The sequence below is a fragment of the Eurytemora carolleeae genome, unplaced genomic scaffold, assembly GCF_000591075.1.
Source record: "Eurytemora carolleeae unplaced genomic scaffold, Eaff_2.0 scaffold964, whole genome shotgun sequence".
NCBI classification, from domain to species: domain Eukaryota; kingdom Metazoa; phylum Arthropoda; class Copepoda; order Calanoida; family Temoridae; genus Eurytemora; species Eurytemora carolleeae.
Window position 1 is genome coordinate 20,337 of NW_019396852.1, and position 27,846 is coordinate 48,182.

Below are 27,846 nucleotides of genomic sequence, written 5' to 3' on the forward strand. Positions count from 1 at the left end.
ATCTATTCTCTCATCTTCTATATAAATATATATATACATATATATATATATATATATTTATATAGTTGTAATCTCTGTTTGTCTGTCTGTTTGTTTGTTGGTCCTATCATAGGTGGACCGATTTGCCTCAAACTTTGATTGGGGAACTTGGGAGAGCCAAGTTCATAGCCTGGTTTAGAGAGTCTTAAGTGGATTGAATTTTATAAAATCGACCAAATGCGGGTAAACAGCGGGAGTAACTATGAGTACACTGGTTAACGCTGGGTTCCCAAGCTAGTTCTCAGATAAAGTCGGAGAAAAAAGACTTTGCACTGAGTGGGATAGATGAGAATTAAAATGCAAGTCCGGTCCATGTCGAATGGGGTTTCATGGTTAAAGACATGATTTAAAGTACGACCCTCATTTTCCAGAGTGATATGTCCGATTCACAACGGTACCCTTGAAACATTTTTTATCAAGAATAAATGGGATACTTTTTATTGTTTTAGCGGAGATTGAATATTTTCGATTTTAGTTTCCGTGTGAGAGTGAATTGCTGCAGAGAAGGCAAAACAAATTGATAAAAAAATAAAAATTAAAAAAGCAATATCTTTATTTTTATTATTCAGATCTATAGGTTCAACAGTTACTTGACTGATTTTTTTGGTTCACACTCTGTATTTAGTGGGATTATTGCAAATGCAAAATGCGAAGACTGAGAAGATAAAAATTCGAATAAAAGAGATAGAAATGGATATACGCAACTATACAGATTTAGAGATTTCAATTCAACTGCACAGACAGATGGTGAATAAATTAAAGGATGTATTTCAGATTGATGGATTTAGGTTCTAAAAAGAGATTAATTCACCAGAGAAATGGTCGAACCACTTTCAGATGCGTCAAGAAGATAGATATTAAGCAGGGTGACTTAAAAACAGAGATGATACGAACCCTAAGAGGAAAAAATCAGTTTAAAGTCAAAAATATATTATTCTTCCTCCCCCATCTTAATAAAGTATGTTGTATGAAAATCTAAGTATGGAACAGGTTAAGAAAATACCCACTCAGTAATCTGCGTAATACGGTAGATAAGGGGTAAACACACATTACTTTTTCTGTGTTTTGTTAAATCTTAAAACTCTGTTGCTGTTTTTGTCAGTTTTTCATTAAATGATTTAAAATAGGAAGCCCCTGGTTTTGCATAGTTACGAACAACGAAAATACGCATTTGTAAAACTTGCTCATTCTTGTCAATATACGCCTACACATTTTTAAAAGATGCAATTTAAATTCAAAATGAAAACAAAACTTCTAGAAAATGAAACACTTGCTTACAGTTTCACGAATTGCTTTAAGCGAAATTCCATCCAATGCCATAACGCAAGTCACAACGGTTAGCAATGGTTCCACAAAATTCCTTGCAATAACGTGCAGCTGAATTCAAATTGTAAACAATAAATGTAGGTAAATAGCGTTTGCATGTATATATACAAAAATATGATTGTTTGATAAAAAAGTTCCATGTCAATTTGATATTTGAAAGATAGCAGAGGGTGTGTGCAAATCTGAAAACATGTATGTGGGCGAATTTGTGCGCCATTTCGTTTCAATGCTTCATAAAGTTTTTGCATACATATTGTAGCAAAATGTGAAAACGGACAACTCCTCCTTAAAAAGCTTACCGACCGCAAACCATGAGAAAATTTTTTTAATCTTTAAAGAATCTAACAATACATTTAGTTTCTTAAAAAGTTGTTGTTTCTTATATTTTCTATGGACATTAAAAAACCGCTTATAGAATTCAAATTCCGCATACCACAGTAGCGGTTTTATTGTCATTATAAATAAAAACGCGTTACATAATTTTTTAACATGACCCTATTCAAAGAAACTTTTTTGCATAGATTTCTTTAGTGCATGGAGTTTAATCTAATTTACATAAACTTAAAAATTAAAACTCATCAAATAATATAAGCTTTTTGAAAAACAAAAAATTTGTGAGTAAGGTTTCAAATTGCTCATAATTATGAGTACGCAAGTTTATTTAAAAGGACTGTCAGCGTAATCTCAAGTAGGGTTTCCAAGTTCCAACACAAGTGGATTTTTTTTGGACCCAATTGCAAGCCCTGTAAACTCCATGCAATTCAGCATGATTGCGTGTAAAACGAGAACAGTTGCATGCAATTCCGCGCTACGGAATTCCGATTGGAAACCCTAATCTCAGAAGAGACTTACAACGGTACCCTTTAAACCTTAAATTACATCTCTACGGCATAGAACATTGAGGGTGTATATCTAAAATGATGTCCAAAGTCCACATTGACAACAACAAAAAACCTGCAGTGTGTGAACTCAGCACAGCTGACATTACAAATATTTCTCGAAAATCGCGAATATGATATGTCAAAAATTCGGATAAAAACCTTAATTTTCTGCGACTTTTAGAAAATAGATATCAATTTTCTAATTAACAATTTTTATTTAATTAATTAGTTAATTAATTAAATTTAATAATTTGAGAAAGCTTACAAACAAAGTCAACAAAAATTACAATGTTTTTTCTAATTGGTTGTGAATAGGACCCACATAGATTCTAGTACGATAGATGGCAACGTAGAATTTGTACACTCTCAGTACAGCTGTATTCTTACGTCACAAGTGTCAACTCAGTTTTCGCCTCTCGACAAAATTATTAATACTAGTGATAATTTTAGAATAAAGTGTTTATTTTACAGTAAAATAAGTGCAATTTTAAATGTTCATTATTTTCCGTTTTTACACTTTTTATTGAATCTTGAAAAACATGTCAACTATTGTGAGAAAATTTCGTTTTCCTTGTTATATTTGACACTTGTGACGTCGTGTATAATTGTCCATTTCTTTGTTACCACCTATTGTACTTGAAAATCTATTTGATTGGACCCACTTTTATCTATAAGTGTATTTCTGATTTCAGACGTTAAAGCATGGGGGACAGTACAGTCTTTCATGTTCCTATAAGACAGACAGGTTAGATTTGTTTTTGTATATAAAGATTCATATTTAATCGTTAAAAACTGTTAAACTATATTTTGATTTTCCTTTCCCTGGCACGGGGGCGTATACAGGATTTAAAAAGGAGATTTACTCTTTGGCCCTTCGGAGGATAACACTTATTGATGGGGATCGCTATAATCTTACTGCTTGCTATCTGTTGCGTCTATGAGGAGAACATTGTTCAGAACGACTCATACCGAAGAATGTAGCGTCCCAACAAATTCAGAAAGTTGTACCACACGACTCGGATCGTAAAATGATCAATTTAATTCCAAACAAATCATTCAGATATTACAACCTATAATCTTCGATAAATTTTTGATGCATTCGTATATAGTTTATATTTCATAATATTTTTGATCTAAAAAAAATGATAATATCTAGCTTATATAACGACTGGCGCAAAATTTTCGAACATTCCTGGAAAATATGAAATTGTCGTCTTCATTATCAAGAATTCTCGAAACAGGAATACATGTTTTCAAAAGTAACTATCAGATCATAAAAAATAGATAGAAGTAAGATTAGTAGAGATCACCATCAACAATTTTTTCGATGTAAGCCTATACTTCCCTTTCATTTTTCGCGAACACTACCTTTAATAGAGAACCACAATTGAAAATAATCAGTCTTGAATCGGACATGCCACAGTGCCACTGCCTTGTCTTAAAAATGAGAGTGACTCGAAATTACGTTTTTAGTCCCTTTGATTACCCCCTTTCATTTTTCCTTAACAATCCCTTTAATTACGATTTTTAAGCCTACTAGGCCACTCCTTAATGCATTACATAATATAATATGGTTTCAACCAAATATTTCTGAACTAACCAATCTAATTAAACCAAGAAAAGAGAATTAAATTTTAATATTAATTAAGACTAACTTCTTTAACAGAAATCATTTTAAGAAAACTTATTTATAAACTGTAATTTCATCATCTTTTACAGTGAAAAATCTATTTTTTTTCACAACAACGTTTTAAAAAGAAATTTTATTTTCCCTCAGCTAAAAGTGGATGTAATTTCAAGAAATCTTTTATCTCAACTTTTACATTGCTGATAAAGTCGTTCTTTTTCTTTCCTTGTTTCTGATAGATATAATCCGCAATGGGAAATTGTCAATTTTCGGATAAAAAACAGAGATATCACCATAATTGTTACGCAGCTAAATGTTTGATTGATACCGTTGTGAATCGAGTAAGTTTTTATTTATACTTTTTAACTCTTAACCCTAAACAGGCGGGGGGGGGGGGGGGGCCCCCCTCCCCCCCCTCTAGTTTTTTTGTCCTAGCACTTTCATTTTTGACACTATCACTGTGAAATTTTGTGACTTTTAATAAATAGAAATTTCAAGAATTTTTTGTAAAAAGTGTTGTCAAATTGTTTTGGTTAAAGTCTTTGGTCAGAAATAAATCAGCCATAATGTTATACAGGCTGATCGAGAATACAATTTAAAACTGAAAAAATAACTGACATTTGTGCGGAGAGCACTTTTAAAGTAAAAACTTAAATGTTTAAAAACGCGGACATCAAATGTATATTATTGATTTTTTTAGGTCTCTTAGTCCAGTCTCAGAGAAAAATAGGTATACATTTAAGGGAAGAGGTTAGGATAGGATATGAAAGAGCATGATATGAGAGGGTTGGATAGGATAGGGGAGGATAGGCTGGCGTAGGTTAGGTTGGGTTGGGACATAATAGGAAAGGGCAGGATAGGACAAGATAAGACAGGATAGGACAGGCTAGGACAGGATAGGAAAATATTTCTGAAGTAGAAAAGGAGTTTTGAAGTAACAGGAAGGATGAGAAATACTTGAATTATCTGTCTATTTATCTGTCTGATATGACCATTTTTTTTATGCAAATTAAACCATATATGGCCTGCATGATATCCTCAGATGTCATGCATGAATCAGTGTCTAAAATTATTATCTGTGTGTGGCTGGATTTGATATTTGCACTGTCAGGAAAATGTTCTACATAGGTTCAGTTTGTCAATTTGATGGACTTAAATAACTTTGGAAGGATAGAAGGAAAGAATGATAGAAGGATAGAGAGAGCTAGAAGGATAGTAGAATAGTAGGATAGTAGGATAGAAGGATAGAAAGATAGAAGGATAGTAGGATAGTAGGATAGAAGGATAGTAGGATTATAGGATAGTAGGATAGAAGGATAGTAGGATAGAAGGATAGCAGGATAGAAGGATAGTAGGATAGAAGGATTGTAGGATAGAAGGATAGTAGGATAGTAGGATAGTAGGACAGTAGGATAGAAGGATAGAAGGATAGTAGGATAGAAGGACAGTAGGATAGAAGGATAGTAGGATAGAAGGATAGAAGGATAGTAGGAGGATAGAAGGATAGTAGGATAGAAGGATAGTAGGATAGAAGGATGGAAGGATAGTAGGATAGAAGGATAGAGAGATAGAAGGATGGATGGATAAAATATATGTATATTAAAAACACTATTTAGGATTGTCTTCCCTCGGAGTATCAAATTTGTCTAGCTTTCTTTCAACTAAAGGTAAATTATCTAATAAACCAGATTCAATATTCAACTAAAGGTAAATTATCTAATAAACCAGATTCAATATTCAACTAAAGGTAAATTATCTAATAAACCAGATTCAATCTTCAACTAAAATGATTTTGTAACTTTTCTTTATCTTTTTATTCAAATTAATAAATTCTGCACAGGAAGCTTTATTGAACTTGAGTTTGAGTTTATTTGAATTATTTTTATTTCGATCTGAGTCGGAATTTAATAAATTTGAGCCCCGTCTCAAATCCTCCAAACACCGGTTTCAATTGAGCACCGGCTTAAATCTTTAAACATTGAATACAATTTTAAATGGAACTAAACATGTTTAAGCCGCGTCTCAAATTTAAGCCTTGGCTCAAATTCTTTAAATTTTGCCTAGAAAATTCTAGTATACCGTGCATGCCATAGACCCTAAGACCTCTAATATACCGTGCCATAGACCCTAAGACCTCTAGTTTACCGTGCCATAAACCCAATAGACCTCTAGTTTACCGTGCCATAAACCCAATAGACATCTAGTTTACCATGCCATAAACCCAATAAACCTCTAGTTTACCGTGCCATAAACCCAATAAACCTCTAGTATACCGTTTCATGGACCCATTAGACCTCTAGTTTACCGCGGTGCCATAAACCCAATAGACCTCTAGTTTACCGTGCCATAAACCCAATAGACATCTAGTTTACTGTGTCATTGACCCAATAGACCTCTAGTTTACCGTGCCATAGACCCATTAAACCTCTAGTTTACCGTGCCATAGACCCAATAGACCTCTAGTTTACCGTGCCATAACCCCAATAAACCTCTAGTTTACAGTGCCATAGCCAAATAGACCTCTAGTTTACTGTGCCATAAACCCAATAAACCTCTAGTTTACCGTGCCATACACCCAAAAGACCTCTAGTTTACCGCGGTGCCATAAACCCAACAGACCTCTAGTTTACTGTGTCATTGACCCAATAGACCTCTAGTTTACCGTGCCATAGACCCATTAAACCTCTAGTTTACCGTGCCATAGACCCAATAGACCTCTAGTTTACCGTGCCATAAACCCAATAGACCTCTAGTTTACCGTACCACAGACCCAATAGACCTCTAGTTTACCGTGTCATAGACCCAATAGACCTCTAGTTTACCGTGCCATAAACCCAATAGACCTCTAGTTTACCGTGCCATAGACCCAATAAACCTCTAGTTTACCGTGCAATAGACCCAATAGACCTCTTGTTTACCGTGCTATAAACCCAATAAACCTCTAGTTTACCGTGCCATAAACCCAATAAACCTCTAGTTTACCGTTCCAAAGACCCAATAGACCTCTAGTTTACCGTGCCATAGACCCAATAGACCTCTTGTTTACCGTGCTATAAACCCAATAGACCTCTAGTTTACTGTGCCATAAACCCAATAAACCTCTAGTTTACCGTTCCAAAGACCCAATAAACCTCTAGTTTACCATGCCAATGACCCAATAGACCTCTAGTTTACCGTGCCATAGACCCAATAGACCTATAGTGTACTGTGCCATAAACCCAATAAACTTCTAGTTTACCGTGCCATAGACCCAATAGACCTCTAGTTTACCGTGCCACAGACCAAATAGACCTCTAGTTCACCGTGCCATAATCCCAATAGACCTCTAGTTTACCGTGTCATAGACCCAATAGACCTCTAGTTTACCGTGCCATAAACCCAATAGACCTCTAGTTTACCGTGCCATAGACCCAATAAACCTCTAGTTTATCGTGCCATAGACCCGATAGACCTCTTGTTTACCGTGCTATAAACCCAATAAACCTCTAGTTTACCGTGCCATAAACCCAATACACCTCTAGTTTACTGTGCCATAAACCCAATAGACATCTAGTTTACCGTGCCATAGACCCAATAGACCTCTAGTTTACCGTGCCATAGACCCAATCGACCTTTTGTTTACTGTGCCTTAGACCCAATAAACCTCTAATTTACCGTGCCATAGATCCAATAGACGTCTAGTTTACTGTACCATAGACCTACTAGATCTCTAGCTTACCGTGCCATAAACCCAATAGAACTCTAGTTTACCATGCCATAGACCCAATAGACCTCTAGTTTACCGTGCCATAATCCCAATAAACCTCTAGTTTACCGTGCCATAGACCCAATAGACCTCTAGTTTACCGTGCCATAAACCCAATAGACCTTTAGTTTACTGTGCCATAAACCCAATAAACCTCTAGTTTACCGTGCCATAGACCCAATAGATCTCTAGTTTACCGTGCGATAGACCCAATAGACCTCTAGTTTACTGTGCCACAGACCCAATAAACCTCTAGTTTACCGTGCCATAAACCCAATAGACCTCATGTTTACCGTGCCATAAACCCAGTAGACCTCTAGTTTACAGTGCCATAGACCCAATAGACCTCTAGTTTACCGTGCCATAAACCCAATTGACCTCTAGTTTACCGTGCCATAAACCCAATAGACCTCTAGTTTACCGTGCCATAGACCAATACCATATTAACCAAATCGGCCGTTTCCACGCTAGATGCGACTGGTTCTGTGGCCGAAACAAAAGTATTTAGATTTATTTATTTTGCGAAATTATTTTAAACTTTTTCAATTTTTGATTTAAAAAGATAAGAAAACAAAACTTAATTTTAATTATGTTAAAATAAAGGTTTTCAAAATTTAATTTGTTGGAAAGGATGAAATTCTTTGCAAAAACTAATTTAGTGTTGCATCAATATAAATTATAAATATTTTCTTGGAACTATGTTGCAAAACAAATGTATAATGCAATCTTGATGATGCTGCAGAATATATTAAATAATATGGCTCTATGTATTTTATTTCCACTCTCTCACCTGCAGCAACTGTCAGAAAAATAAGAAAAAGTGGAATTTTTACAACGCCACATTTGGTCAGCTGCAGTCCATAACTGGTGTCCAAAAATCATTATAAACAATTTATGAAATTTTTCTGAAATATCTTTAAATAGTATTTTCGAAAAAAATCTTTTATATTTTTCACTGCTCTTATTCTACAATTAGAAAAAGTAGGATCTGCTATAAGTCTATATTTGTATATAAAAAAAAATTTCTTTTTAAAAAGAATTTTCAAAGCTTTCGAGTATTCTCAATTTTCTTCTGATATATATATAGCATTTGTCTTAGCGTTTTGTACTAATGTTCTTTGGCACGCTATATGTAAATACCAAACTCTCTAGGTCCTATTATTCTCTCATGAAAGATGTTGAACGAGTTTAAAAGCCTAACGATCAATATCCAATGTCTATTGTTTTAATCGTATCATTTTCAAGTATATACTAGACAAAAGCCCGCAACCAGGAAAACGGATGATTTGTTTATTTTTTTAACATAGGAATCTTATTCTTTAAATGAAACTTGTATAATTGTTTTGCGATAAAAAACGCGAATTTTTGTTTAATTTTGTCGCTTATTTGGCCGCCATCCAAATTCAGAAATCTAGAGTGTACACTAAGGGTGTACTACTTCTTAAAAAACTTATGAAAAGTCCTAAAAATGTAGGATTATTTAAAAAAAACGTGCACAGTCCCTTTAAACTGGATTAAGATCACAGTCCCTTTAAACTGGATTAAGATTTAAAACCCTTCATCATACTAAACTTAATTATTTCCAGTTAATTCAAGATTACACTAGAGAACATGAATTAAGTGCATAGCTGTCATATTGTCAATATTTTAAAATAAATGCATTTAAAAAAATCAAATAATATACATCAAATTCAAAAATATCTAAAATATAAAAACTTTTGCCAAAACTTTTTTATCTATTGTGGAAAGAAGAAAATCCAGATGTTCACAAAATTTGATATTTTTTAAAAGAAAAGAAAAGCAAAGACGGCAATATTTCTAATGTTAGCTTTTTTGGTTACTTCTGTAAATCTTTATTGCATAACGTTCAGTTATATGTTTCGACTTGCATTGCACAGCACAAAATATGACTTTCAGATCTGTTCTTTTTTCAGAGAAACGAACTGAGTTGAACCACCTACTGCTGGTTCAAATTGTAATCACCGATTCAAAGTTAAAGATTCAGGATGGATTTAAATAGGTGATTCAAATTTGAACCGGTGGTAGGCAGTTCCAATTCATTACATTCGGTCCCTGGTTACAAAAATGTATGAATTAGAAAATCTGAATTTGTGGAAATTAACTCAGATTATGTGTATTAAAGTATTTTTTGGAAAATTTAAAACATTTTTTTTAGAAAACGCAAAATATTCTGTTTGGCAGAGCAGACGATCTGTTGAAAAGGACAGCTCGGTTTATGAGGGACTAAGGCAGCAGGGTATACCTGGAAATATGCCGAGAAGTGAGACTGAAAAGACCGGAAGTAAGGCGGGAAGTACCGGAAGTGAGGCGGGAAGCACCGGAAGTGTAGAGAGTAAAGAGAGACGATCGGTTCCCAAGGAATATTGTTATACAAGGAAGTTAATTTGGAAACATAAAATACGATTTTGTGTCCTTTGAAGCTAATTTCTATTCGGCAGACATTTTTCTATTGTTTTTCATCAGGCTGGTTGAAATTATATTTCATTGTTACAACAATAATAATCTGTTTGAAGGTTGTGAGGGAGGGGTCACACATTTTGACATGTGTCTATATCTGGAGAAAATTTACTCTGTTTCACTGAGTTATTAAATCATTTATGATTAGATTTATTTTTCATAATGCACAAGTATTTATCATTTGAAATAATCTTGAAAATCTCTTTTTTCTGTCCATTTTCTTTTTTGATATAAATGTTTGAGAATGAAGATAAAAAGAATGGTTAATATTTATTAATATAACAGTTTCTAAAGGAAATGAAGAGAAACCTGAGTACTGAAAGAAGCTTTGGTAAGAATCTATTAATCGCATTATTATCATTCTATCAATATTTAATAGTATTTATTTATTAATATCGTTAAATTCTTAGTTTTTGGCGGCACACAATATATCAAATATATGTAAAAAAGGGACAAATAAAATATATTCTTAGCTAGAATTTTTCCAATTCCCGGTGATTCTCAATATTTTTGTATAGTTCTTAAATATCATCTCAAATATCTCTCATTTTTGATGTTGGAAACTTAATTTAAAGCATTCGCCAGATGAAAGCAGAATTTTGTACAGTATGATTAATTTTGGTGAAATTTTTAAATATTTTATAGAATTCCTCGGAAATGCATGGAATACGGAACTTCAATATCAATTTTAATTTATATTGAATTCACAAGGACGTTTCTGTTAGATTTGCATCGCTTTATCTCGACAACCACCGAGAACATTTTTTTTCAATTTTATGTATAATCAACGTTTCACTCAAGTTATTCCTACAGGGTAAGACTACCAAAAGACACTTTAAAAAATTATTTTAATCCATATAGGACGTTTATATATGAAGGCATATAGGACGTATATAGGACGTATATATAGGACGGTATACATAGGACGTTTATATGAAAGTATATAGGACGTATATATAGGACGGCACAAGATACAGATACTTTTCTGATCCAAGGAATTCACAGCACAAAAGTTTTTTTCTCGAATAATAAACCACATAAACAGATTTTTTTTTAGATAGATCCACCTCTCTACCACCATCAAACAATGTTTTCGAGTAAGTTACATTTTTTTCTCCCATTTTCCTTTTGATTTTTGTTTTTATTTTATTTCCTGCATTATTTCTTTGAATTAAACAATGTACGTGTTCAAAAAGCTTCATGAACAGTTTTCAGAAGACTTCTAAGCCCACCTTTCTGCAAAAAAGCTGTTCTTAAGGAGCAGATTCTTAAACCTTTTCCTTGTATTTAACCGTCAAATCTGAAGCGGTAATCTTTGTATCGGTGAATCCGACATGCCTATAATCTAAATAACAAGGGTTACTTAACATTAAGATTATAATTCCTTTAACCTGTCTAGAACTAGAACGGGAAGAAGAGATTTAGAAAAAATGCTGACAAGAAAACCATTCTCAGATATAAATCAGGTTTGGGCTTTTAAAGGATTCATAGTTGAAGTTCCTGGCGTTGTCCGTGAAATTAAAAAAAAAACATTTTTACAATGCACATTGTACATTGATACAGTTCAAAAGATTTACTATTCTCAGAACTTTTAGTTTCTGGAATTTCTTTTCATTATTTAATTAGACTTTGTGTCTTATATTTTCTGATAAAAACAAGAAAAACTAAAAGAGTTTTGCGAAAAAAAATGTGTGTGGGTTGGTTCAATGTAACAATAAATCGATATCTACCAGTATTAATTTTATCGGATTCTTGTGTGAAAAAAAAATTTTATGAACATTTCAGAGTGTCCCATATCATACAAAGCTTTAACACCAACATACGCCGCACATAATACTCATAGAACCTTGTATTTTTTACATAGTAAATTGTTGCATTAGCAGATTCAATCTTTTGAATTTTTTGATTAGTCCTTTAAATCCTAAATTCGAGCAATACACGATCCAACATGATGCGATTCACTGGCATAGGGTCAAACAACCTATAAGGGTCAAATGCAATAGGGTAAAACGACCTAGGGTCAAACGACAAACAGTCAAAAACGAGACAAAGGGCAAAACGACAGAGGGTCAAAAGTGCGACAGACGAACAAAATTTCATTTAGACTAGTTTTAGTTTATTTGAACTATTTTTATGTTCATTAGAAATAGTACCCGCAGCGCTCGGCCCCTTAGCCTGTTCTAGCTGCAACGCTAGGCCTAGAAATTGTCTTAACCTAGCCTAACCTGGAAATGATACATATGTTTATGTTATGTTTTATCATTTGAGCTACTATCCGCAGCGCTTGGCCCAAAAATTGTCTTAACCTAACCTAACCCTGAAATACATAAATATTTTTCTTTCCATTTGTCGCAGTTTTGACCGTTTGTCGTTTGACCCTATGTTGTTTGACCCAATGTCGACTGACCCAGGACCCTGGGTCGTTTGACCCTATGTCGGGGAAACCATGATGCGGAGTTATCTTGGGAAGTATTTAAAAACTCTTCCTTGTAAGCTTTCATCTTATTTAATTTCATAGATTTTTTAAATCTATCATCTCCGTATAAAACAAATCAAATTTTACATTTCCTTCCCAACAATTAATGATTTTATGTCAAGTTAAAATCTTAATGATGATGATGATATAAGTTATTCACCAATTAAAACAATATAATCGGAGAAAGGTTAGATTAAAAGATAGACTTATTGAATCAAAATGCAATTTACAAATACCAAACATTTCGGACGCTTCTCGCCTTCTCCGAGTAAAGATTTCAATTATTAAATGTTGGGATGAACTAGGACCAGTTTTTTCACGTACATAATAAACTAAACATGCTACAGCTATTCCACATTTTTTTTGCGAGATTAAAGGTTTTTTTAGTCTTCAATGTATTTTTTTCAACCTGACCGGCCATAAACATTCTCTTGGATCATTAATTTAAGGTCTTATAAATAATTTGGGTCGTAATTGGTTCATGCAGTCCATGTGATAAATGCAAATCAACAACCCTTCTTTAACATTGCTTTCATTTACATTTTTCTAATCTTGGTGTTTAATAACTTTATTTTATTTGCTTGTTAGTGCCGTAGAATTCCGCATCCTAAAACTTTTTGAAGAAAGATTTTAAATCCTCGATGAAAGGCAAAAAGTTTTTGAAAAGTTTTATTTTATTATCATTTAATAACCAGACCATCAATGCTTCAACAGTATTTTTCTTTTTTCTTTTCTCACTCCTCTTTTCCTATTTGTTTAAATCCCCCCCCCCCTTCTTAGTAATAGAAGTGATGATGTAAGCCTATTCTACCCATTCTGTCAATGTCTCCAAATATGACAAATACTTCCTCATAAGCCTGGCGCCATCCTCAGTGGCGCCCCTAAACCGACCCTAGTGGCGCCTATTCTTAACAGATAAAACTGAAATGCAGATTAAAGATAAGAAATTGCACATAACTTCTAGTTTTTATTCGAGAATATAATTGAGAAAAAAAAAATTACTATTCTTTTTAGCCTTAGACACCCCCCGCGGCCACTCATGAGTGTCCACAAAAAATGTCAGCTCATTCGGTCCAGTCGTGTGGCATTTTATATCAATCCATGGCAACATTTTAGTATAGGTTTACAATAGATATCACAAGAAGTAAAACTAGGAACTAATAGTAAAACAAACATATCACTAAAAAAGTAGTTCAATACAGCCTTAATTAGTTCAACTGTTTCTCCCTGCGCGCTTATAAAAATAACTCCCTAAATAAATTTTTAATTGCTACTTACCTCCGAAATTTTTCCGCTGAGTTGGTTCCCCCGCCATTTAATATTTAACCAAGTGGAACATTGCTAACTTTTTGCACAGATTTGCATTGAATGGTCGGAACTCTAAATGGGTCTGCTTCATGTCTAATTGAATTCATTAAACTTCCTTTCATTGTATGGAGCCGCAACCAATTAGCAAAAGTTGAAGACAAAGCGCCCAACAGAATTAAAATAGTGCCGCGTGCATGCATGCACTCATTTAAAATCATTGACTAACGTGATCGATGCAAATTGCAACTCACCGCAATAAAGTTTTTATATACTGACGATCTTTGGCAAGACATTTTAAAAACACGTTCTCTCTGTTCACAATCTTCTTCATTTTTGGTAATCCCCCATCCCCTCCCCCTCTCTCTTCCTATACTCACCCACAAACGCCCTAGAAATTGTATTTTAATATCCTCCTGACCTTAGAGCGCCCAGACACAGACACCCACGCACGTAATTTTAAACGAGGAACTAAAGGCACCAAGGTTCGCACTCATTTTGAATATGATATACGCCTCTATACTTTTTAGTTGCATCAGTTCTAGTTTCAATATGATATATACCCCTCTGTACTTTATAGTTGCATCAGTCCTATTTTAAATGGAGTGTTCGCGAAAAATGAAAGGGGGTATAGGCTTCTGATCGCTACTAATCTTACTTCTATCTGTTGTGTCTATAAGGAGAAAATTGTTAAAAATGTCTCATACCGAGGAACGAAGCGTTTATACAAATTGAGGAAGTTGGAACATAAGACTTGGATCGTAAAAAAATCAAATTAATATCAAACAAATAATTTAGATATTACAACCTATAGTCATCGATTATTTTTCGACGCATTTGAATATAGTTGATATTTCATAATATTTTTTATTTTGTGTTTTTTAAAATTAATATTTCGCTTACAACTTGTTTTCACGACTGGCGCATTCCCGGAAAATATGGAAAAGTCGTCTTCATTATCAAAATCCTCGAAACAGGAATGAATGTTTTCAAAAGTCACTCTCAGATCATAGAAAGTAAAACATATTATGAAATATTAACTATATACGAATGCGTCGAAAAATAATCGATGACTATAAGTTGTAATATCTGAATGCTTTGTTTGGAATTAAATTGATTTTGTTACGATCCGAGTCGTATGTTGCACCTTTCTGAATTCGTAAGGAATCTACTTTTTTCGGTATGAGACGTTTTTAATAACTTTCTCATTATAGACGCAACAGATAGAAGAAAGATTAGCAGCGATTAAAAGCGATCATTGATCGCCGTAAGCCTATACCCCCTTTCATTTTTCGCGAACACTCCCTTTAAATATGATATACATTCCTCTATACTTTATAGTTGGATCTACTTGAGCTAACCTATTTTGAATATTTTAAATTTATCATTTTTATGTATCGATTTATTAATTATCAATTGATTTTTTCATTTATCTAAATATCTTCTAGATGCAGTTATTTCTTTATTTATTTATTTATTTCTTTATTCATTTATTTACTATTGTTTACTTTTTAGAACACTGGAACAACTGTGCAGACTAGAAGTGGGAAATATTTAGTTTATAAAACAGAGAACTTGGATAGAAACTGTCCTCTGCATGGTTGCTCAAAATATAAGGTACAATTAAACTTACAATAGTAAATTCTTGCATGAAACTGTCCTCTGCACGGTTGCTCAAAATATAAGGTACAATTAAACTTACAATCGTAAATTCTTGCATGAAACTGTCCTCTGCACGGTTGCTCAAAATATAAGGTACAATTAAACTTACAATCGTAAATTCTTGCATGAAACTGTCCTCTGCATGGTTGCTCAAAATATAAGGTACAATTAAACTTACAATCGTAAATTCTTGCATGAAACTGTAAGCCAAGTTATCCCTTCATGCAAAGATGGCAATTAAAGATTTACATTTACAACGTTATACTTGAAACCTTAGTCTGCTCAAAAATGTGGAAGATACTATCGTTTTCTTGCTTCGAAAATTTCTCCATTGTTTCCTATAAACAAGTTAATGTGCTAGGAACTTTACAGAGAAACCGAAAAGGAAAATGAATTGTTTAAAGAAACAAAAACATCGATTTCTAATTCATACAGACAACGTTTGTATGCATACCGGTTGTAAATCGGATATTGCCGTCTTTGCATGGACTCATGGAGGCTAAATTAGGCTTACAGTTCCTTTTATATTACTTTATTATGTTTTGTTTAAGACTAGCTGAAGGGCTCGGCGTTGCCCGAAGAAAAAGAAAAAAATGTAAAATAAAAAAAAATATTTTTAAAAAAATTACTATTCTTTTTAGCCTTAGACACCCCCCGCGGCCACTCATGAGTGTCCACAAAAAATGTCAGCTCATTCGGTCCAGTCGTGTGGCCGGCTATAGGCAACAGATATATAAATGTCTTGTTTTATTATATAGATGGATAACAAAACCCGGCGTGAATCTACTTCATCCAACTCATCTTCAAACACTAGCACTCAAGTAAGTACGATCCTTAATCCTTCTCATTTTCATTTTTTAGTCTCATTGTTTTTATTTTTAACATTTTTCAGTCTCATCGTTTTCATTTTTAACATTTTTCAGTCTCATCGTTTTCATTATTAACATTTTTTAGTCTCATTGTTCTCATTTTTGACATTTATTAGTTTCGTTGTTTTCATTTTTAACATTTTTCAGTCTCATTGTTCTCTCATTTGACATTTATCAGTTTCATTGTTTTCATTTTTAACATTATTCGGTCTCATTGTTTTCATTTTTAACATTTTTCTTTGCTTTCCCCCTTATCCTTGTTTTCCTACTTACACTCTCCACTTTTTCCTGTTTCCATTCTACTTACTTTCCATTTTCCCTTCTCCTCATTTTCATTTTCTGCCTTTCCACATTTTCCTTTTCCCCTCCTTATAACTTTTTTTCTTCCTTTTCTTCTTTTTTGTAAATCCTTTTCCCTTCTCCTCATTTTTTCTTTTCCTTCTCCGTAATTTTCTTCTTCTCGTCTCCTCATTTTTTGTTTTTCTTTTCCTCATTTTCCGTTATCTTATAGAATTTTCTACCTTCTTCCCATTTTTGTTTTTCTTTTCCTCGTTTTCCCTTTTTCCATCATCTCATTTTCCTTTTCTGCCTCTCCACATTTTCCCTCATACCCTCCATTTATTTTTTTTTACTTCAATTTTTCCTTTTTTATTTCTCCTCTTTTCCTCTTTTCATTCCTTATTTTTACCCTTTATCATTCTCTTTCCTCAAGAACATGTAAACTCTTCCTTGGAGAGTTAGTTAAACCCAAATAGATTGTCAAGTACAGGGTGTCCCAAAAACATGGGAATTCAGTGACGAATTCGATATCGTCTTTGTTATGAATTAGCATTGTAATACCTAATTTCAAAAGCCATGCTATTATTATGTCTGCTAGAGTTTATTTAATGAAAAGGGTAAAAGACTGAAAAGATGTGTCTATAATGTCTCCGCAAGATGAACAGTGAATACGGACAAGTTTACTCTGTTTGTATACTGCAATTTTCTTGTTTTATTAAGTACAACCGTATGCAGTCAAAACATAAACAAACAAAATGTAAACATAGCAGACGAACACTTACAGATTACAGCTTTCTCAGTAGGTATCACTATACTAAATTAAAGAATTATTTGAAAAGACGAAATCGAATTCGTCACTGAATTCCCATGTTTTTTGGGACACCCTGTACAATAGATGGCCACGAAGTGTTTATGTTACAGTAAAATAAGTGCAATTTTATGTGTTCTTTATTTTCCGTCTTTACACTTTTTTTATTTAATCTTGAAAAACATGTCATCTAATGTGAGAAAATTTCGTTTTCCTTGTTATATTTGATACTTGTGACGTCGCGTATAATTGTCCATTTCTCTGTTGCCACCTATTGTACTTGATTATCTATTTGGTTATACCCTTAAAATAAATCCCTGCATGACAATTCCAGAGTGATTAATTTGAGATTTTTTGTTTCACTTTTATTAATTTTCGCATTTTAAAAAACAATTTGGTGGATTTTTTTAGTAGAATTATTTCAACCTGATACAGGAGAATTTTCTACTTGAAAAATGTACAGTACGCTAGTTAACACGCGGATAACATATTTTACAAAATAAAAAAGATCGGACTCTGGATAAAAAGAGAATTAAAAATTAAGTTACCCCATGGAACTTTGCAGGCATGGTTTTGATATAAGAGTAGAACCAACTCCATGGAAATGTTAAAATGTTAGATTTTAAATCAATTAAAATATTTGCTTTAGGTTCGATCTAAGACTGTTCAAATGAAATTTGGATTGGACAGATTTGATCAGAGTAGATCTGCAGGAGTATACCAAACCTCAGATGATTCTCGTAAATCTCCTGAAGCAGACTGTTTAAAAACTCCGTCTCTTCTGAGATCTAGTGGGGTGTCAGGCACTGCCAGAACTTCAAAGTATTCAACAACAGGAGGTGATTAGATTTATTATTTTTTTTATTTGGCGGAAAGTCTTCTAGGTAAGTTAATGATAACCAGAAAACTGTGGAATTGGAAAACGAAATTACAGCAAGCTTGTGTATATTTGAAGTTGTTACAAAGCAAAAAGTTTTACTTGTTACTTATTTAATCACTTATCAAGTTAAATGGGGCTTTTTACACCACTGTGTTTCATGAAACCCCTATGACGTCATGATCACGTGACCAAATTGGACCAATAGGAAGGCGGCCTGAGATTTTCAACCAATGAATGTTTATTATACAATTTGAAGTCTAAAAGTCGTCATATATTCCAGAGTGTTCTGGTTATCCCTGTATAAAAAAGTGATACCATTGTAATTATATTAACTTTCAGTTGATTTTGAGAAGCAGCATACTTTTAGGCCTTTACATTCCAAGCCTGCAGAACCAAGGTATAAAATTTAAACCCGACTGCAGCATTCATTTCAGAAACCCTCCATTTGATGAGGGATACTGGTCTTTCAGATTCATAAAGGTTCTTTTTTAAGAATAAAAATTGAGCATTTTTGAGAATGGTTTGACGCCCGGATTAAGGAGTACAATTGAAGTTACAGCTGAAAAAATAGGGCTCCGCTGCGAATCATACATTCCAAACAAATGGAGGGTTACTTTGAATTAAGTTTACAGTTCCTGTAAACCAAGTTTTTTTTTAGCAAAATTGAAAAGTAATTTATTAAATTTAGAAGTTTTGGTCGCAGTAAATCTGACACAACGGTTCCGGGTCCATTTTCCCAAACATTGATGAACAGATTTGAAGCCACAGCTAGCAATGGAGGCGGATCTGGAGCTCCGGCTAGTAATGGAGGCAGATCTGGAGCTCCAGCTAGTAATGGAGGCGGATTTGGAGCTCCAGCTAGCAATGGAGGCAGATTTGGAGCTCCAGCTAGCAATGGAGGCGGATCTGGAGCTCCAGCTAGCAATGGAGGCGGATATGGAGCTCCAGCTAGTAATGGAGGCGGATTTGGAGCTCCAGCTAGCAATGGAGGTGGATCTAGAGTTCCAGGTAGCAATGGAGGCAGATTTGGAGCTCCAGCTAGCAATGGAGGTGGATCTGATCAAACTGAGAGGAAATCCGACTCAGTGTACTTTAATGGATACAGACCATTCTCTGCAGGGTTCAAATCTTCCAGTTCTAGGGATGCTGAAGAGAAATTGAACTCTGAGAATAGTTCCAAAGAAAACTATTTATCTGAAAAGGAGGAGAACAATATATTCGATGAAAGAAAATTAACTTTGTCACGATATCATTCTGAAGGTAATTACAACAAACTTGCTTTCATGAACAACCCCATAAACATTGATATTCACGATATGTATATAAACGATTAAAAGCAGTTTTAATTTCAGTGTTTATATCAAGTAACTCTCCATTTATAGAGTGGCATGTCCAATTCCCTTCAGTACCTTTCAAACGTTAATCAGAGTAGCAAGGTAGATGTTATTGTCGATTTTTTACCTTTTAAATGTTGAATTCTGACAATTTGCTTCATTGTCTCTGCTGCATAATTCTGTAAGTCACTCTTGCCACTTTCATAGATAAACCTCAATTGAAAATTAACTGTTTTCAGCTAAAATAATAATGATATCTCATTCGTTTTTAACCATACAAAGGGTTTCTAGGTATTGATGTAAATCGGGCATTACATTTTCTCTCTTTATATCAGCTCCAGAGAAGGGTACCAATGTGAATCGATAAAAATAATGATAGTTATAATAATAATGATACTAAAGGGTTACCCACAAAGGATGAGACTGTGAAGACGACCTGAAACTCTTAAAATCTGGCAATACCATGGTTAAATGATGTATTCCGCCTCGATATAGTAACCTAATGGCTTAAATAATGATTTTACAAAGAGGCAAGCAAGTTCAGAGGAATAGTTACTATAAGTAAATGACAATATTAATTCCGTACAATCTTCACTCAAGTCTCATTCTTTGTGGGTAGCCCTGTTTACTAATGAACTATTTTGTAGAAGTTCTCTCTAAGAATGTGTCCAACTTCTCCACAAGAACAACAGCAAGAAATATATCCAAGGAGAACCAAGATTGGAAGCTAGATAAAGGATCCAAGGAGGATGGAGGATGGAAAGATGGGAATGGATGGAAGAATACAAACGAAGTTTTGAATGATCAGAAAATCTGTGCTGTTGAGAAAAAGAAGGAGGCTAGCTTCACTAGACAAAGGTAAACAAATCTTTGAATGGAGTGTCTGACTAGACATGGTAGTTGAGCTGAGAATGCAGTATTAAAGAGAAAGGTTTTAGGATGCATTTGAAACTTATCAGCAAGAGCGCAAATTCAATCTTTAAAATCCTCATAGATTGTTAATTTTGGAGGGATGATTTTGAGAATCGGTTTAAAAAAATATTTTATGACGAGCCCTCCCTTTAAACCTTTAGGGGTCAAATTATTAACCTGTCTTATCCTGACTTTATCCAACTTAATTGTCCTGTATGATTGATCGTCTACGATCCTTTATAAGGTATTTTTATTTATGCTAAGCTCTTAAATTACTTGGCTTGTTCGCACTTATTTGACTCAATGACGTTTTTTTGACGGAAACCAGTTTGATTGAGCTTGGAAAGAAATCATCATCATTGGAAAACTATCAGAGACCCTTTCTTACATAAATCTCTAGATTTCCATTGATGAACCCATATGCTTGTCACTTACTCTTTTTATAGTTTTTAATTGTATAATTTTGCGGATTTTACTATTGTTAAAGTGGATTTTGTAGAGGCAAACTTTTTAAAGATGGTAGTATACAAACCTACAGAAACGCCCAAATGTATTCTATACATATAAAGTTGTAAATTCCGATCATAACTTAGGAACCCCAGGACCGATTCGCCTCAAACTTTGATTGAGGAACTCGGGAGAGCCACAGGAATGTTCTTAGCTTGGTTTTGAGATTGGAGAGGGTCAACTTTTAACGGGAAAAATCGCTAAAATCGTAATTTACGACGAAGGGCGGGTAAATGGGGGACTAACTATGAATCCCCTGGGCAACGCTTGGTTTCCCAGGCTAGTTTATGTATATAGCAAAGAAATTAATGTAACATAAGTTTACTGCTTAAATTTAAATTTTCTATCAAAGATCATCCTGTCCCACCCCCTCTTTTTTTCTCCCTACTTCTTCTTCTCATTCTTCCTTTATCCCCTGGCAAACCCCATCTATCCGGAGATGTTAACGACAGCAAGAATTGTTCAACGTGACGTATCGTTAATCCTTATTTGGGATCCAAACAAAATACAAGCCTCTGCTTCTATTGTTTTTATTCCAGAAATGCACGCCATTATAAACTAAGTTTCCATACTGAATTATTAGTAACTTCCATCCGTTAAAAATCATTTTAAAAATGGCATTTTTAAATTTATGTAAAACTCAACTTTAAGCCAGAGGATTATGAAATGAAAAGCTGATACAATTTTTATTTTGAAATTTTATATTTTCTATAATATTTTATATTCACAAAGTTAAGTTTGGGTCATTGCAAGTTTGGGACAAATGTAATCAGAGATCGGAACTTTTCAATGGTTGATATCGGGATTAATGCTTAATCTCCTCTTTTTCTTAATCTCCAGATTGAATAATGCTTTTACTCCTTTGTTATTAATCTCCAGATTAATTAACCGATCGGTATTAAGGATATCCCATTCTAAAATTCTCAGNTTTTTCTTAATCTCCAGATTGAATAATGCTTTTACTTCCTTTGTTATTAATCTCCAGATTAATTTACCGATCGGTATTAAGGATATCCCATTCTAAAATTCCCAGCTCAGAGGTAATAAATTTTGTGTGGAATATTGTTAATCTTGATCTATTTATCCAATGTGGGCACATATAAATGAGGATATATGTTTGATCACTCAATTAAAGTTTTCCATGTAAATCCACGGGATATCGAAAAGATATTTAATTGATTCTCATAATGCATGAATGGATAATTGATCCCGAGTGTCAAAACACAAAAATTATGACTTCAGAACTGGGAACTTTTGAATGGTGGATATCGGGATTAAGGCTTGATCCACTCTTTTTCTTGATCTTGAGATTAAATAATGCTTGTTCTCCTCTTGTTATTAATCTCCAGATTGATTAACCGATCGGGATTAAGGATATCCCATTCTAAAGTTTTCAGCTCAGTCCAGATTTATCTAATCATAATAGAACTTCGATTCAATACCTTTTAACTGACAATGTATGTCAAAGTTTATTTTTGCTTATTAAAAATTGATGTTAGTAAAGGGACTGTTAAGGTAAAATGAAAGGAGGTATAGGCTGAAGCCTAAACATCTGAGGAGTTGATGGTTACCAATATTCAATCGTTACGAATAATCAGTTATATCTATTAAAAATGAAAAAGAATTATATTCGAATTATAAAAGGTGCGTACCTAAACTTTTCAGGCTCCTCTGGGTTATCAAAATTTTCAGTTGTGTTACGTATTTGCTCAATGTGATCTGTTTGACATTTTTATTCACTCACAAAATCTCACTGGTATAACTTTGACACAGTTTTATATAAATTTCTCGAGACAGAGACATAGAACTAATGTCGCGATCAACTCCTAAAATGTTTAGGGTTCATCCTATACCCCTTTTCATTGTAACTTAACAGTCCCTTTCAGCTAAAGTATTTTTTCAGAAGCTTCCCAGATTTACGATTGTCGGGTTCAAACAATATTGACAACAACAAAACAGTTTTAAGAATAAACAAAAATGGCGATCATAAAAATGAAAGGAAAGTATAAATTGGGTAATTCTAGTCTAAAAAAGCAAAACAAAATAAATTCTGTGATTTCTTCAAATTTTTAAAATTTATTCAGTTCCGATTTATATTCATGATATTTAGTGCATTTGTTCGAGGACAAGGTAGGTTCTCTCTGCGAGGTAAAAAATCAGGTTGGTCACACAAATTCTAACATTGCTTTTAGATTGCTTCTATATTGAAAAATTTAATATCAAATTTGAAGGTATAATAAGTTGATTAACTTGGAAACTTATATTGAACTTTTATATCACATTTAAAAAGATTGATATTTTCTTGGAAATTTTAGAATTAGATTATTGATACATTTGTCCTTGTTTGAAAAGAATTTACGCGCTCTGTGTTGAAATAAGATAAATACAATATACATGCTAAGATGACAATGCCCGATTTAGATATCGACATAGGCGGTTTCATTAGGGGGGGGGGGAGTCCATAAACTCCCTCCCTGAGCGAAATTAAGGGGCGGGTGTACCCCGCCTGTTTTTTACAAAGTCAATATTTCGAAGGCGTTTGACCTGGAAAAGGTCATCTATGACCACAGACAGGTTGGTCAAGCATGGATAAGAATGGCAATGCACCCAAAGAGGCTGGCCTCAGTTTTTTTTATGCCTTTAACTGTCTATATTCATTTGTTTTTCTCTATAAAAGTAAATTACGCATTTCTTGTTTATCAAAAACAATGCAGAGAACTTATCATTAAACACTTTTTTGATCAGATCACTAACTAAGCTTACGGTGTGTATTGCAGTGATTCGCAGTACTCAGACCGAAGAAATGGCAGGATTTAGTGAAGAAATTATCAGTAATAACCACCTTTAAACCCAAGAAAATGATAATATCTTCCACATTATTGATCAGATAAATGTTTCCCGTCGTGAATCGGTCATTGCCATTTTTGTATAGAGGGTCACTTGTAATTACGCTTACAGTCCCTTCCATAAAATAATGAAAATTAATTATCGATGAATCAAATTACAGGAAATGAAAATAAAAGCTTTTTGGCTCCAACCTTCTCCAGTCTTACGAGATCATTCAGGTGACCGCCAGCATACATGTTGGAACATTAAATATCAAAATTCAAAATTGCAGACCCATAGATTTTTATTGGAAACCCAAATCTTTTCATTGGAGACCCCCAGATTTTCATCGGAGATAGATTCCAGATTTTCATTGGAGATTCCAGATTTTCATTGGAGATTCCAGATTTTCATTGGAAACCCTCAGATTTTCATTGGAAACCCTCAGATTTTCATTGGATACCCCAAAGATTTTTTATGGGTTCTCCAAAAAAAATCAGGGTCTCTGATCAAAAGTTTTTGGTCTCCAACGAAAATCCGGGATCTTTGATGAACATCTTGGGGTCTCCTATGAAATATGTGGATCTCTTACAAGACTTCTATGGGGTCTCCAATAGTACTCCGATGCTTATGATTTTTTCCCAGCCTCATTATTAATTCATGGCTTCGATTTCACTCATTTGCAGTTGTACATTTAAAACTCACACGTGTGTTTTAATTTCTTGATTTCATTACTCCATAGGGGTCACATTATTTCCTTCTTCATTCCGAAATCCCTTTATTGGTCCTATTTGAATTATGATATTTAATGTTCCAATATGAATGCTGAACCGTGTGTTAGATTAATTTAGTTGGTTTCTGATATGCTGAAAACATCTGATCCCGCGATTTAAAAAACTCGGGAAAATACAGCTGAGGTTTAATCTGTCTTTGGGCCTTATTTACGGCTTGACGGATTCAAGCTGCATCTTATTTTTCCAACGAGTTAAGTTAAAAAAACGGTTTAATATTCTATTTGGCGGATTTTCCAGGTCGGATTTATTTTCATTGGGCCTAACTCCTTAAGTCGAGCCAAAGTCTTGCAGCTGTCAATCACGGGACACAAGCTATCGTCAGAGTTGGGCCGCAGATTGAGTCTTAAGGAATAACGACTTGACCCGAAGTTTTTAAATCGCGGGCTCTGGTCGCATTGCCTGGTGAACAGGGTTGAGTTTTAAAGATTGAGTCTGGATTTTTATATTTATGGTTTTATTTCGTTTATTGTTTTGGTTTCGCTTAGATACCATCCTGGTATTAGAAAAGCAATTGGGTAGCCTGTTATTTGTCTTTTTATATATTCTTGACATTTTTAACATGTTCATCATAACTGCTCTTAAAGACTTCTTGATGTAGTCTGGCTAACAGTTCCATTTGTTAATCACTCTGGCAGAATTTTTATTTTTTCTTATGTTAGAATTAATAAAATGCCTCGGTCTTTTTAACAATGAATTATCTTCAGAGATCCGATCATGTAGTATATTTTTCTATTCTTAAATAGCATATCAAATTTAGTGGACTGAATCTGCGGGGAAAGAATGAGAGTTTGAGAAAGTATAAATCATCAACTGATATTCAAACTTCAAGTATCATGGAAAAATCCCAGTACAGAAAACCAAACGATCCTCCTTTGACCTCCAAGCCTGTAAGACCTCCCAGAACACCCGCAAATCCTCCAAGAAAAACGTCAGAACCTTCATTTCCCTCATTTACGCCCTCCCGACCTTCGAGAAAGATCTCAGAGCCAAATTTCCCGTCTTACGATTCTGCGTCAAACACAATGCCATCCTGGGCAACTACAGGAAGAAAGATATCATCAACATCTTCTCTTCCACCCTTTCCATCTTCAAACCACCTTTCCTCGTCATCCCTTCCTCATTCCTCCTCAGCAAACTCCCTTTTCTCTTCGTCAGTTCCTCCTCCTGGTCGCAAACCCTCGATAATTTCTCCTGGTGTAGATGTGGACCCTGAGCCGGGTTCAGGTTTCAGCTCCAGAACTTCTCCGAGTACTTTAGAGGTAAAAACTTGTTTTATTGAAAAGGTTTCTGCATTATTTAAACATTTTTGTTTGATTGGCGTTCTGAAACGTCGCACCAAACTTTTGTCTAATCCGAGACAAAATGCCAGCTGAACGGTAAACTTCTAAGCAGATTTGTGTGGCTGCCATCTGGTTCTTGACCTTTTAATGATACCTGAAAGAAATTATAGCAACAAATTAACTTAATAAAACCACAAAATGTAAGGATTTGTTTATGGATTAAAATTTCTCCATCAGCATTGCATGGGTCACTTGTCTTATCTTAGATATAATAGTCAAGGGGCCTAATTTAATACATTTTAGCTGCACCGCTGAACTACCTCCTGCCGGTTCAAATTTGAACCATCTATACAAAGTTGAATATTTAGGAAAAATTTGAATTTGTGAATAAAATTTAAACCGGGGGTAGGCAGATCAAAATCATCATTTGGTCCCTGAGCTTTTCTTGTCGATTTTGACTTACTTTACCATTAGGACGAGACAAATGATGAGCAACGCGACCTATTCCGACCCTCCCGAGATTGGCCCTATTCATCTATCCTCAAAACTCCAGGAAAGAGGTAATGCATCAGTTTCTAAACATTGTAGGAACAAGGTCATACCTTGCAGCCTCTTTAGTCTCTAGTTTTAACTTTAGCACCCAAAACTTTAGTTTTGATCAATGCATAAAATGATAAAAGTTCTAAAGAACAAAGCAAGAGTTTACTCAAGCGCATTTCATGATTTAGACGAATTTTAAGGTAAAACAGAAATCAAAAAGTATAAGATTAATCAGTTTAAAATAAGATAAATATTCTTGTTGTAAAGATAACGTTTTATTTTTCTTCAGGAAGTCAAGTATGAAACATGTCGAGTTTCTGGATAATCTGTCAGAATGTGATTACGTAGCGAGGGAGTATTAGACAGTATTAGCTACAGAGTACATGAGATTACTAAGTAACAGCCAGCATTGGTTGTCTTCTAGTTCTACTAGTCTTAGCTTTTTAATGCTATTACTGTGAGAAAAGACATTAAATCATTTTTTACACATTGTTAGAAGAATTCCCTAACATTTGGTTCGTGATATCCAACAATCGAAACCAATTCGAAATTTCGAAGATTTTGAGCAAGCTCATGAACAAAATAAAGCCACAAGTTGTTACATCTCTTGGTTTTTCAAACAATTTGCTAATTATTTCGAAATGCTTTCGCTATAAATTCGATATTTTTGAACTGTTATGGCTTAGAGGCCAATGTACGATTCACAACGGTACCCTTCAAACCTTTGACTGTTGATCGAATAGAGAGATATTTCTGTTTAAACGGTCGACATTTCTTGAATTTATAAAAGCTTTGATCAGTCAATGGTTTAATGCTTCTTATTAGATGGAAGGCAACGAGGTTATAATGTATAGAGTGATGATGTACGCTAATCCTTTACTAATCGTATAGGCCATCAACTATACCGAGAGCGTACTGTATATTTGTTGGGACACCCTGTACAGATTGTTAAAACTTTCAGTATTGTTAAACTAATTATTAACATATATATTTAAGTTAACTAATATTTATTTGATATTATATATATATATATATACATAGTAACATGATTTTTTTGGTTTCCATCTTTTCACCCATTTGTAATTTGTCAATAAAAAAATATTATTTTAAAAAGTGAGATTTCACACGTAAACGCAATATAATGAATAATTTCTAAACGTTTTTAAACTAAACTTTCTCAGGCTAAACTGTATATATTTTCAGTAAAAGTTGTAAATATATTTGTATTTATGTGATTTTCTAGATCTCGCTCTGCTCTAGTTTTAATAAACAATAAAG

General features: G+C 34.0%; 1 protein-coding gene across 3 annotated transcripts; it reads left to right on the forward strand.

Moving 5' to 3' along the window:
- The first annotated feature begins 830 nt into the window (after positions 1-830).
- Positions 831-27,846, forward strand: LOC111709405 (cell wall protein IFF6). 3 transcript variants are annotated; one of them, XM_023483061.1, is made up of 21 exons: positions 831-1,446; positions 2,939-2,991; positions 4,574-4,603; positions 5,490-5,540; positions 9,795-9,997; positions 10,382-10,427; positions 11,154-11,193; positions 11,496-11,562; positions 15,393-15,494; positions 16,298-16,360; positions 18,145-18,334; positions 18,715-18,772; positions 19,064-19,635; positions 20,357-20,567; positions 23,032-23,127; positions 23,239-23,288; positions 23,906-23,959; positions 24,136-24,193; positions 25,506-26,007; positions 26,503-26,588; positions 26,858-27,846. In XM_023483061.1, exons 2-21 carry the CDS (start codon positions 2,949-2,951, stop codon positions 26,928-26,930), a joined length of 2,595 nt encoding a protein of 864 aa, XP_023338829.1. In that variant the 5' UTR covers positions 831-1,446; positions 2,939-2,948; the 3' UTR covers positions 26,931-27,846. The 3 variants fall into 3 exon arrangements, with proteins under 3 accessions (XP_023338829.1, XP_023338831.1, XP_023338832.1); XM_023483063.1 differs by having other exon boundaries at positions 10,391-10,427; XM_023483064.1 differs by lacking the exon at positions 23,906-23,959 and having other exon boundaries at positions 832-1,446.